Source organism: Lycorma delicatula, chromosome 2 (assembly GCF_047948215.1).
Source record: "Lycorma delicatula isolate Av1 chromosome 2, ASM4794821v1, whole genome shotgun sequence".
In the NCBI taxonomy this organism is placed as follows: Eukaryota; Metazoa; Arthropoda; class Insecta; order Hemiptera; family Fulgoridae; genus Lycorma; species Lycorma delicatula.
Genome location: NC_134456.1, coordinates 119,628,172 through 119,641,928, shown reverse-complemented (window position 1 = coordinate 119,641,928; position 13,757 = coordinate 119,628,172). Strand labels below are relative to the sequence as shown.

General features: G+C 29.9%; 1 protein-coding gene across 2 annotated transcripts in view; it reads left to right on the top strand.

Moving 5' to 3' along the window:
- Nucleotides 1–13,757, top strand: part of PolD1 (DNA polymerase delta 1, catalytic subunit) — a 91,201-nt gene that overhangs the window by 68,887 nt on the left and 8,557 nt on the right. For both annotated transcript variants that reach the window (XM_075356164.1, XM_075356163.1), the window contains 2 exons: nucleotides 5,202–5,374; nucleotides 12,873–13,122. In XM_075356164.1, coding sequence (XP_075212279.1) covers nucleotides 5,202–5,374; nucleotides 12,873–13,122 — 423 coding nt within the window. The remainder of the gene's footprint in view (nucleotides 1–5,201; nucleotides 5,375–12,872; nucleotides 13,123–13,757) is intronic.

The window sequence follows — 13,757 nt, the reverse complement described above, 5'->3', positions numbered from 1 at the left end:
TTGTAAGTTTAAGAGATCAAACATTGAACATAAAAAAAACCATTTCTTCGTTCTGAATGTGAATATAAACTTTGCCATTATATTAATAATTACTCTCGATTACTTAAATTTTTTAGATGAATACACTATTTGAAAAGCTTAGTAAAAAGAACTGGTATTGTGACAAAATTGTTAGAAGTTCAGTAAGTAAGTTTGAAGTAACAAATGAGATGGTGGTGGAAAAATCATTTGTTAGTAGTGTATTTTAAAGTATTTGTTACTTTACTTGCTAGACATGTGCATGTGCATTGTTGTATCCAAAGACAGCAGCTGACATTTTTAGACATTTTCATTAGTTACTGAAAGTACATATTGTTTATGCATGTCTTTAACTAGTAAATAATTCTTATGAATATATTATAATAAATCTAGTTACAGTACAGAAAGTGGCAGTTCAAGAAATGGAAATATGGAAAATAGTGCGTTTTAGGTATTCAGCTCTGTTTTTCTTAGATAGGAATATTATTTATGTATCATTTGTAAAAAACATGTTTTACTGCTCTTTAAATAATAAATCTAGGAAACCAATGGTTAGGTTCCTTTAGGTCACTTAATAGCACCTTGCAGGTATGCACCTAGTGTTTTTTTAGTTTTATTCTTAACACATTAATACAGGATGTCCCACGAAGAAATGGAGAAACTTTAAGGACATGTTCTACTGGTGAAGATAATGGAAAAAGTTCATATAAACATAAGTCTGGAAATGCTTTATTTTCGAGTTACGGCTAGTGAAAGATTTTGGCCAGATTTCAACTCTTCTAATAAAAAGAACCCCTACTGTAATTTTTTAGACCCAAATTAAGGAATAAAGTTGGTGATTTCTTATGTAATTTGAGCTGGTAAGTAATTTGAGCTGGTAAATAGGATAAAATACGTCCCAGAACTACAACTGCAGTAGTTTTTAAGATATCCAACGTAAAACATAAAATTTGATATCGAAAAACAAGTTTTTTTTGAGGTTTATAGCACAATAGCTTTGTTAAATGACTAATAAGTGCGAAAGATTTAGTAACAAAACTTGTAGAGAATTTAATTTTGAGAAAATAATGTAAATACGATCAGTAAAAAGTAAATTAAAAAAAAGTTTAAAAATCTGTTTTTTATTAAAGCAAAACAGATGAAAAATAGACAGAAAATCGTATTATTCTTTCTGTACCTAATAAACATTATTTTTAATATAACAAAACAAATAAATACATTGTGCTGGAAAATCATTTGAAATCTAGTTTGTAAAGGTACATTCTCCAAAAGAATTGGCAAATTATTTCTCAAGAAATGAATGTATGCGTCTCTTGTAAGGTTTTATTGAAAACAAACGGCCCCAGAATTTTGTCATAAATAATGCGATACAAAACATTAATGTGAAATTTATATACCATGTGGAGAATGTTTTTGCTCCATAAATGACTATTCTTAGAATTGAAGACTCCATTTCTCATAAAAGTGGCCTCATCAGTAAATAAAATTGAATTTTCCTTATCAGCGTTGTCTAGAAGCCAGTGACAGAAGTTTAACCACTGGGTTAATATGTTGGCTGCAAATTTTGAACCTTTTGCAAGTGGAAAGGATAAAGGTCTTCTTTCCGTTGAATGTGCACACTTTGTTTTTACAAACCAGTGGACATGAAATTCCCCTTGTACTAGATGCCTGGGCTGGGCTGAACGAGTATTTGACTGGTGCTTGGTTTACGCTAAATATGCTGAATCGTACAATGTTCATCATTAACATGATTTACGTGGTGTTCAACAGAAAATGAATATGTTGGAAATAAGTTTTCATTCGTAAATGCTGATACACTGAAGCAAAAGTTTTTGTATTTTGAATTCGCCTCCAGGAAATCTCTTCTGATATTCATGTTGAGCCGCTTCTGAATTTCCGTTACAAAATCCTTAAACAAAAATTATATCGGCATATTTCTTGTTAGAAAATTGAAATAGCATTTTTACATTACGATATGATAGCAATACACTTCCTTTATCTGTATGTCTGTATGATAATTTATGACAACAGATTCAGAGTTCACAATTTTCATTGTTGATCAGCTGTTAGTGTTAGTATTGCCATCCTATGCAATAAAATTAAAAAAAAATATTTTTTAAATAATATACATTTCAGTTTAGTTTTTTATGTAATTATTTTGTTTTACTTTAATGTACACAGCTTAAATTATAAATAAAAAAAATAAATAAATTTTAATAAGTTTTATAAATTTTGTATTTCTTTTAAAATTATTTTCAGTAATTAGCATTTCTGTTTTTAAAAAGAATGTTTATTAGATACAGAAGGAATAATATGATTTTCTGTCTATTTTTCATTTGCTTTGTTTCAATAAAAAACCAGTTTTTAAAAGTTTTTATATCCTTTTTATTGGCTGTATTTACATTAATTTTCTGAGAATTAAATTCTCTACAAGTTTTGTTACTAAATCTTCCGTATTTATGTGTCATTTAACAAAGCTATTATATTACAAACCTAAAAAAATTTAATTTTTAATACCATTTTTTATGTTTTACATTGGATGGATATTTCAAAAACTACTGGAGTTTCAGTTGTGGGACCTGAATTATCCTATTTCCCAGCTCATATTAATCAGGAACCCTCCAACTTCATTCCTTAATTTGAGTCCCAAAAATTACAAAGGATTTCTTTTGTTAGAAGAGCTGAGATCTGGGCAAATCTATCACTAGCCGTAACTCGAAAACATACTGTTTCCAGACCTGCGTTTATATGAACTTTTTTCATTATCTTCACCAGTAGAATATGTCCTGAAAGTTTCTTCGTGGCACACCCTACATACACTGTTTCATTCACGCAGGTTTTATTGGAGTATTAGATATTCTTACTTAAGATTTTAATTTTCCTCAGTTAATCGTACCACCACAAGTCCTTGGTTGGGTCTTGTTGTAAAATTAATGTTGTAAATTAAATTACATAAAACATTTTTTTACAATCAGAGGTTAACAATTATTAATAAATCAATATATGAGTATTAAAAAAAAGAAGAAGGAAATTAAGTCTGATTTGAACCGATGTGCCTTCCCCTTCTGCGATCCAAATATTTCATTAATTAAAATTTTATTTGACTATAACTCTGGAACCAATCAAAATAAATACCACTTATGATATATAATTGGAAAGCTCTCAATGAGGGCTGATTACTGCAGTTAAGAAAAAGTCCTTTTTTTTTGGCTTTTTTTGGACACTTTTGGTCCAGTGATTGCAATCAAAAGGGGAAGTGCACAAATAGATGTTATAACAGTCCTAAATTCAAAATTTCAACATTTTATGGCTAATTGTTTTTGAGTTATGCAAGATAAATACTAATATATGTACGTACAGATGTCATGCCAGAATGGATTCAGGGAAAAATGGATATTTTTGTTGAAATCTGAAAACTGAAATTTTTCAAAATCACAATACTTCCTTTACTTCATACAAGGAAGTAATAATCACTTCATCTAAATATATCTCATCATATATTGGTTCTTGAAAATAATTAATGCTACATATACGAGGTCTGTAAATAAAGCAATGAGTAGTTTTTTTTGACAGCCAACACTGTAGTTTTTTTTGACAAGTGTCAACACTGTAAAGTTACGAGTAAACATATGGTTATATGAACGGCTGATTTATATTAGGTATTAATATTTTTAGTCTATTGTTGCCATGTGAGATGTAAATAAATTTATCGTGAAACAAGTTTTTGTTATGCATTACAAAAATGAATGATACTAATTATGAGCAATGTTTTGCAATAAAGTTTTGTGTTAAATTTGGTGAGAATGCGACTGAAACTTTTTCAAAATTGAAAAGATCGTACGGAGATGATGCTCTGTCACAAGCCCAACTTTTTAGGTGGTTTAAAGCGTTTTCATATGGCCGGGAATGAGTTGTGGATAATCCATGCTTTGGAAGACCGTTAACGTCAAAAAGTGATGGATGACAATGTTGAGCGAATCAGAGAATTGATACGGTACAACCGATGATTAACTGTCAGAATGATTGCAGAACAATTGAATTTGAACCATACCCCAGTCCATCAAATTTTGACAAATGAATTGGACATGAAGAGGCTTGGTGAAAAATTGGTCCCAAAAAAAATCTCACTGTTGGACAAAAAAACAACAGGGTGGAAGTGTGTCACAATCTTCTAGGGAGAATTGAAACTGATTTTTAAAAAAATGTTATTACTGGTGATGAATCTTGGATATTTGAGTACAACCAAGAAACAAAATGCCAGAGCCAGGAGTGGCACACTTCAAACTAGCTACGTCCCAAAAATTAGCAAATCAAAACCATGCTAATTTGTTTCTTTGAAGTAATGGCATTGTCCATAAGGAGTTTTTGTCTGCAGGACAGACTGAAATCAATATGTTTACCAAGAAATTCTTGAAAGACTGTGGAAAAAGAGTTGCCTGCATGAGACCAACCATCAAAGACAACTGGATGCCACATCATGACAATACACCTTGTCACACTGCACTCTCACTTAATGAGTTTTTCGCAAAGAAAAACATTCCTGTAGTTCCTCAACCACCTTATTCACCTGACTTAAGTCCCTGCAACTTTTTCCTGTTACCGACTTTAAAAAAACACCTCAAAGGACACCATTTTGGAACAATAGAAAACATTTTTAAAAAAATGTAACCGACCATCTGAAGGATATTCCAGTTTCTGAGTTCCAACTCAGCTATGAAGAGTGAGAAAACTCTATGAAGTGTTGCATAGCTTCCCAAGGGAACTATTTTGAAGGTGATACAGTCCGCATGCATAATTTGATTGTAAAAACGTTTTTCTAACCAGTCCCATTACTTTATTTATAGACCTTGTAACATTACAACCTGTAAATAACAAATGATTAATTATAATTCATTAAAACTGAAATTTATACTGTATGGTGATGCCGTGGGTAGTGATTATTAAATACATTAATATTATTACAGTGGTCATGAAATGGTAGGATAATTTAAACTTAAGTAATTTGTCAGTAAAACAAAATAATTTACATTTTATAAGATCATAAAAAGAGGTAAACTATTTTTAAAAGGGATAGATTTTTTGGAGATAGGTGTTTTTTTTACTTTTATAGTCTGGGTATTTTAATAATTAATTTTATTGTTATATTTTATAAAGTGTGATTGAAACTTATAATTTTGTTACAGGTTTATTTTCCATATTTGTTGATAAATAAGAAAAGGTATGCTGGTTTGTACTTCACTCGTCCTGATAAATATGATAAAATGGATTGTAAGGGTTTGGAAACAGTTCGACGTGATAATTCACCCCTTGTTGCTAACATGATAAATACTTGTTTACAGAAATTGCTTATTGACAGGTAGCATAATTATAAAAATAGAATTATTATGATTATAATTAATTGTTATAAACAGATAAATTATTATTAGAATTTTTGTGAATATTACTAAATTTTTTTTTGTAAAATGTTTGTAATTACTTTGTAATCAGTATGCTAGTAAGTAATACTAATATATACAGCACAACCCTGCTATAATATGGCAGTTCTATAATACCATGTTTTACCTGTGTTATTGGCTAACCGTATTATTTCAAAGATAAAGTGATAAATGAAAAAAAAAAAAAAACATACCGATTAGTTAATACATAGTTAAAATGTTACTGAATTTTACAGTTAAAAATGAGGATATTATGGGATAAAATAAAATCTAGAAAAATAAAAATTAATTACCAAGTATTATGCAGTACTTACAATTTTCTAGCTGGATTTCATCTTCACATTTTTTTCCCGGAGTGGTAAACTACAGTAATTGTAGTTTTTTAAGCACTTTCCCGTATAGCCTAATTGAAAATACAGTGCTATTTTATCAGATTGCATTACTTCATTAACACAGCACATCTGAATATAGGGAATAGATTATCAATATCAATTTTCGATTTTTGAAATTTATTATTAAATACAATTACATAGTTAAAATGCATTTCTGTATACATAGTAAAAAGTAAAAACGTTTTTTATATCTAATAACAGTTATTTTTTGGGGACATCCTTCTATCTATATTATAACTATATCCGTGTTATTTTGAAGCACATTAAAGGAGGGTCATACTGATTTTGGCAAAGAGCAGCAGGAATTCCTAATTAAAAACATTATCCTTGCAATCGCATATAACAGTAAGGTGGTACCAATACCCTACATAAATTTTCTGTTTTTTCATCTCTGGTTTATATTCTTATATTTTTACTGTATTATTGGGTTATAATTTTATTTATTCTTATATTATATTTTATTCTTCTATTTTAAGTCAAATATCATGTTTATTTCTTTTAAATTCATTAGTCTTGCCTCATTTTTACTAACAGCTTATACAATTTAGTAACAATATCCTCAGGATAATAATTCATTCTCAGATTACTAAAAGATTCTGAGATAGATAATCTATGTCAAATAAACATTTTGCTGTATTACATTGGTTAATAGCACAATTACTAATCTTGATTTCAAAATTAACTTTAAAGAATGAACAAAATTTTATGACTCCATCTTTGAGAGCAGTAAAACTTATCTGAGAATGTGTTGTTTTTATGGTATCAATTTTCATGAAGTAAAATTTTAAGTGACTGACTAAGGTATTTTATATAACAGTTAACATAGCTAACTGTGTGATTTTCTGAAGTAAAATTTAGAAAAAGTACTAAATTTATAAAAAATTAAATAAACTGTTCTAGAGATACTATAGAGTATAGTAAAGTTCTATAGAGAATTTTATTGTACTTTGATTTTCATAGGTAGGTGATTGATATAATTTTTAGTAGTGAGTACGGTCTCTGTATTCTGCAATTGTATCTATATAATTACTTCTGCGACTTGTAATTGAAGCAAAAGTGCTTTTGCTTAATTGGGAAAAATTTATTCTTCAAAACATACATGGTTGAAATTTTAGTGATGTCAACTATTTCTTAATTTGAATTAATTACTAATGGATCACTCGAGCTTGACAAAACTATTTAGGCATTATTTACTTAGTCTATGCAACAGTAAGCCTGGTATAGTTTTGGTAAAATCTCTTTGATTTATATGCTCAGTCTGCATTTTAGGAAAACATTTTAAGTGTTGAGAATTAAAGAAAATAAGATTTGTAGAGAATTTTTAGTAAAACTTTTTTAAAATTTTCTAAGTGTGTTCTTCACTCTTCATCTAGGGACAGCTTTTTGTTATTTTAACCTGTAGGTAAATTTTGTAAAATGTTTCTTGGGGTTTTTTTAACAATTGAAATGTTTTTCTAGTTGTAGATTTTTATCTATATTACAGTTCTAATTACAATTTAGCAGAGTTCATTCTTTTGAGATTCAATATAATTTTATTAATATTCATAACAATAATTTAAGAACATTAACGTTGAAAAAGAAAGTATCCAAGAGTGTAAAGATTTTGAGGGATGGGTGAAATATTAGGACTTAAATCTAGTAAACGAAAAGACATAGTCAAATAAAAATAATTATTGGCATATACATACATTTTATTTGCAAAAACTTATGTTTATTTTTTCATGAAGTCACCATTTACAGCCACACACCTTCCAATGGAATCCAGTTTTTCATTTAGTAAAGAGTAAATCAATCAGTAAAGAATACTGGTAGCATTTCCTTCATCCATACAAATTTAAACTTCATAAGAGCCTCAGCAGTTGCATCCAATGTGTGTGGTTGAGTATTGTTGTGTTGCACATTGAACATTAGATTGAGCATTATTGTGGATTATTGAACTTGACACTTGCATCTCCTAAGGTGTTTTAACGTCTCTATGTATCGCACAGAATTTAGTTGACCCAGCTTTAAGGTCAACTAAATGTTCAGTTGCATACATGTGTTTGGAATCAGAACAATTTCAAGAGAATTATTTTTGCAGAGGGTAGTGTTTTGAATTTTTTTTGGTTTTGGTAAACCACACTATTGGTTCATGTGTTTAAAGTTGTCTCCCATCATAATATTGAAAAGGAAATCAGTTATTTTCCTTGGCATGATAATGTTTCAGAAGCAATAATGTGCCCTACTCATTCTTTTGATATGACTGTTTAAATGGCAGCGCGTGTGATACAATGATCATTTTGAATCAGTTTGAAACACATCCTTTTGGTGTTATCCGTCTCAGAAACTGGTTGAACACTGCAAGGTCCGTCAATATTCACTTTACCAGCTTCTGATGCATGAAATTTTGTTTCCCATCTATTTACTCATAGTACAATCAACAGTTTCATCACCTTAAACAGCTTTTAGATGACAATAAATGACATTAGTGTTCACTTTTCTCCTTTTAAAAATGCAGTCACTGAATGTTGGTTTAGACATGTTGACAGCATAACAATGAAGATTGACAAAAATGAAAGGGTGGTGAGTCATGGAGTTGTGGAATACTAGTAGTAGGAAAATGAAACTACAAGTTGGCAGCATCTGTCACTTTGAATCACATTTTGTTCTCCTATTATGTTTCAGTGTGCATTAAATTTCAGCCGCTTCTTGTACATGTAAACTGAAAGCTTTACACGCTCTAGAATTGATTGTGTTGGAGGACTCAACCATTTCTGATATACTTATATAATACTTGTACAGCTTTCCCTAAAGATACACTTGGTTCCAAGACAAATTATTATGTATTTGTCAAAAGATCCTTTTACATTTTGCCAAACTTTCCCATAGAATAATTCCTTAGAGGAGAATGACCATATCCATAGGATAAAAAAAATTAACTCCATTCAAATTTAACCATTCTGAAAAATGAATGACAGAATTGGCAAAAATACTGATTTACTTGTCTGATAATCAATGTAGATTCTGTGGGTGGTTCAAGTTCAACTAATCTATACTTTGAGAAAATTATGGTATTCAGTGAGATCAAACCGCTTTATGTTTAACACTGTCTAACATTTGTTAATATAAAATAAATTTAGTTGGGACACTAATAAATGATAATGATTGAAGATTCACTAACTATTTCTGGTAAACCTGATTAATTTATGCTAGAACTTGCTTTAAAGAAGCACTTAGTTCCAAAGTCAGCCCTCGCCTTAATTAGCATAGTGTGATCATTTGTTGAATGTGTTAAATTTGGATTGATTACTTGGAGTAATCTATTTATATAAATTAGGAAAAGTAATGGTGTGTGATCAGACCACAGAGGACCTTTTTTTTTTGTCTTCAGTCATTTGACTGGTTTGATGCAGTTCTCCAATTTTCCCTATCTAGTTCTAGTCGTTTCATTTCGGTGTACCTCCCACATCCTACATCCCTAACAATTTGTTTTACGTATTCCAAACGTTGCCTGCCTGCACAATTTTTTCCTTTTATCTGTCCCTCCAATATTAAAGTGACTATTCCCAAATGTCTTGATATGTGGCCTATAAGTCTGTCTCTTCTTTTAACTATATTTTTTCAAATGTTTCTTTCTTCATCGATTTGCCGCAACACCTCTTCATTTGTCACTTTATCCACCCACCCGATTTTTAACATTCTCCCACTCCACCACATTTTAAAAGCTTCTAATCTTTTCTTCTCAGGTACTCCGATCGTCTCAAATTTCAGTTCCATATAAAGCGATGCTCCAAACATACTTTCAAAAATCTTTTCCTGACATTTAAATTAATTTTTGATGTAAACAAATTATATTTCTAACTGAAGGCTCGTTTCGCCTGTGCTAGTCGGCATTTTATATCGCTTCTGCTTCGTCCATCTTCAGTAATTCTACTTCCCAAATAACAAAATTCTTCTACCTCCATAATCTTTTCTCCTCCTATTTTCACATTCAGTGGTCCATCTTCATTATTACTACTCATTTCATTACTTTGGTTTTGTTCTTGTTTATTTTCATGTGATATTTCTTCACGGCGTAGGACTTCATCTATGCTGTTCATTGTTCCTTCTAAATCCTTTTTACTCAGCTAGAATTACTATATCATCAGCAAATCGTAGCATCTTTATCTTTTCCCCTTGTACTGTTACTCTGGATCTAAACTGTTCTTTAAAATCATTAACTGCTAGTTCTATGTAAAGATCAAACAGTAACAGGGATAGGGAACATCTTTGTTGGACTCCCTTTCTTATTACAGCTTCTTTCTTATGTTCTTCAATTATTACTGTTGCTGTTTGGTTCCTGTAAATGTTAGCAATCATTCTTCTATCTCTGTATTTGAAACCTAATTTTTTTTAAATTCTGAACATTTTATTCCAGTCTACGTTATCGAATGCCTTTTCTAGGTCTATAAATGCTAAGTATGTGGATTTGTTTTTCTTTAATCTTCCTTCTATTAATCTGAGGCCTAAAATTGCTTCCCTTGTCCCTGTACTTTTTCTGAAACCAAATTGGTCTTGTAACACTTCTTTCACTGCTCTCAATTCTTCTGCACAGAATCCAAGTTAAAATTTTTGTTGCATGGCTAGTTAAGCTAATTGTTCTGTATTCTTCACATTTATCTGCTCCTGCTTTCTTTGGTATCATGACTATAACACTGTTTTTGAAGTCTGACGGAACTTCCCCTTTTTCATAAATATTACACACCAGTTTGTATAATCTATCAATCACTTCATCACCTGTAATGCGCAGTAATTTTACAGGTATTCTGTCTATTCCAGGAGCCTTTCTGCCATTCAAATCTTTTAATGCTCTCTTAAATTCAAATCTCAGTATTGTTTCTCCACTTTCATCCTCTTCAACTTCTTCTTCTTCCTCTATAACATCATTTTCTAATTCAAAACTCTTCAATATATTCCACTCACCTATCAACTTTGCCTTCCGTATTGTAAATTGATGTACCATTTTTGTTTAACACATTATTAGATTTTAATTTATGTACTCCAAAATTTTCCTTAACTTTCCTGTATGCTCCGTCTATTTTACCAATGTTCATTTCTCTTTCCACTTCTGAACACTATTCTTTAATCCGCTCTAATTTCACTAGTTTGCACTTCCTGTTTGTAGTATTTCTTAATTGTCGATAGTTCCTTTTATTTTCTTCATCACTAGCATTCTTATATTTTCTGCATTCATCCATCAGCTGTAATATATCATCTGAAATCCAAGGTGTTCTACCAGTTCTCTTTGTTTTGCCTAGGTTTGCTTCTGCTGATTTAAGAATTTTGTTTTTAACATTCTTCCATTCTTCTTCTACATTTTCTACCTTATCTTTTTTACTCAGATCTCTTGTGATGTCCTCCTCAGAAGTCTTCTTTACCTCCTCTTCCTCAAGCTTCTCTAAATTCCACCGATTCACCTGACATCTTTTCTTCGGGTTTTTAAATCTCATTAGAAAACCCCCCCAGAGGACCATTATAGCATCAATTTAGTATTATGTGACTTGCTTATTACATACTTAGTAGCCTTCATGCTGGAATTATAATTTAAACCATTCTTTATGATGATACAGTTTCTCTACTTATGATCAGCCACTTAGATGATGCATTATACTTTGTATTTTGTAAATCCATACAAAGACAACTTGCTAATTAACAAGGAATTATCAACAAAGGTCAGTAACCTTAAGTAAGATATATAGAATCATTTCCATCCCATCCTTTACAAATGACAACTTATTGTGAATCACATTAGGGCAGATATTAACTAGAGTTCTTTCTTAATCCATTCTGAGAAGCATTAAAAAATTTATTTTTTTGTGTATAATCTTGGCTGATTGTAAGTAACCTTTTCAAAAAATGTTTTTAAAAATGCAGGTTGTAGTGAAGTTGGTAGATAATTATCAAGATTACTGCTAATTACTTTTGTATAAAAAGATAGGGTTTTTTGATGTGCTGAAATTATCTTTTTAGGAGCCTTTAGGACTTATTTATTCTCCATCAAAAATAGCTGTAACCTGACACTAGTATTTGTTTTTACTGTATTGTTTGAAACATTGTGTCAGTCTGAAAATAATTTTTTTTTTAAGTGATTACTTGATCATATTTTATTGATGTTGGGAAGAAACCTTGCTTACATAAAATAAACGATTTTTACAATTTTTTTCAATGTGTTGTAATTTCAATTGGTGAGATGCTTGATATGGAGACTTCATTTATAAAATGATCATTGCCATTTTGAACAACAGCTGTGAGGTTCTCAGTTTTTATATAATTAAGACTTGACTCAAGATAGTAGTACAATGTGTATTTTTTAATAACAAATGTGTAAACTGTTTTTGATTTACTTTAAACTTAATAAATTAACCATTCATTGTATGTTTAACTTCTTTCACAGTTTTATATCTGTTATTACTATTTTTTTATATAATTACATAGATTCCAAACATAAGCTTCTTATGTTTTTGATCTTTAGTCACCCAACTTTTGCTTTCCGTTTGTAAGGTGCATTATAATGGAAAATTCAGAATAAAAAATATCCGTAAGTCATTGAAAAAATTACTAACCATTGAATTAATGACTAACCAAAATTACTAACCATTGAGTCCATCGTTGTGGTTGATCTCAAAAGTGATCAGAAAAATGTCTTTGACAATTTATTGTAAACTAGTTTTTGAATTAAAATTTTGGTAATTATTATATTAGGTGTTGGCAGTTGCCAGAAAAATAGTCAGAATTAATATCAGAAAACCATAAATTTAGAGTATGTACAAATCGCTTATCAGAATATTATGATTATATTTTGTTACTAGTTGTAATTGTAGTTGGATTTGTAATGTCTATTTTAAAGTTTTCAGTATGTTAATACTAAATCAGTAAATTTAATAACTTGTCTGTTTTGTCCTGAATATTTCATTTAAATTTAAGATTAAATTTAAAAATTATGTATAAATTATACAAATTAGTTAAATAACAATATATGTTTAAAAATTTTATAATTATTTTTAATCAGGGATCCTGATGGTGCTGTGAATTATGCTAAGCAAGTTATTAGTGATTTACTCTGCAACAATATTGATATCTCCCAATTAGTAATTACTAAAGAGTTAACAAAGTCTGACTATGCTGCTAAACAAGCACATGTTGAGTTAGCAAACAAAATGAGGAAACGAGATCCAGGTACTGCTCCTAAGCTTGGTGATAGAGTTCCATACATTATTGTTGCTGCAAGTAAGGGAACTCCAGCCTATCAAAAAGCTGAGGTATAACTTCAATTGTTATAATATTAGCTTTTTTTTTAAAATTAAATGGTCATTCCATTTTACGTTGAAGGTTGCTGAAAAGTGTATGTAGCTTTCACCTAATTACTTCCTTGTACGAAGTAAAGGAAGTATTGTGATCTCGAAACATTCCGGTTTTCACATTTCAACGGAAATATCCATTTTGACCATCCCCGAATCCATTTTGACTAGTTTTGGCGTGATGTCTGTACATATGTGTGTATGTGCGTATGTATCTTGCATAACTCAAACATGATTAGCTGTAGGATGTCAAAATTTTGGATTTAACACTGTTGTCACATCTAGTTCTGCACCTCCCTTTTTGATTGCAATCAAAATTAAAATTAAAATTTTAATTAATGATATATTTGGATCTTAAAGGGAAGGTACATCAGTTCAAATCAGATTTCATCTCGTTTTGTTTTTTTTTTAACTTTTCTTTTTTCTTTAATTTAAATCTTATTTAATAATTATTAACCCGTATTTGTAAAAAAAATTACAATAAATAATAATTCAATGATAAAAAAAAATTAGTGAAATAAAATTTATGTACTTTTAAAAATGTGTAAATGTAATTTAATAGGCATTACACATTTGTAAATGTTTTATATTTGGTG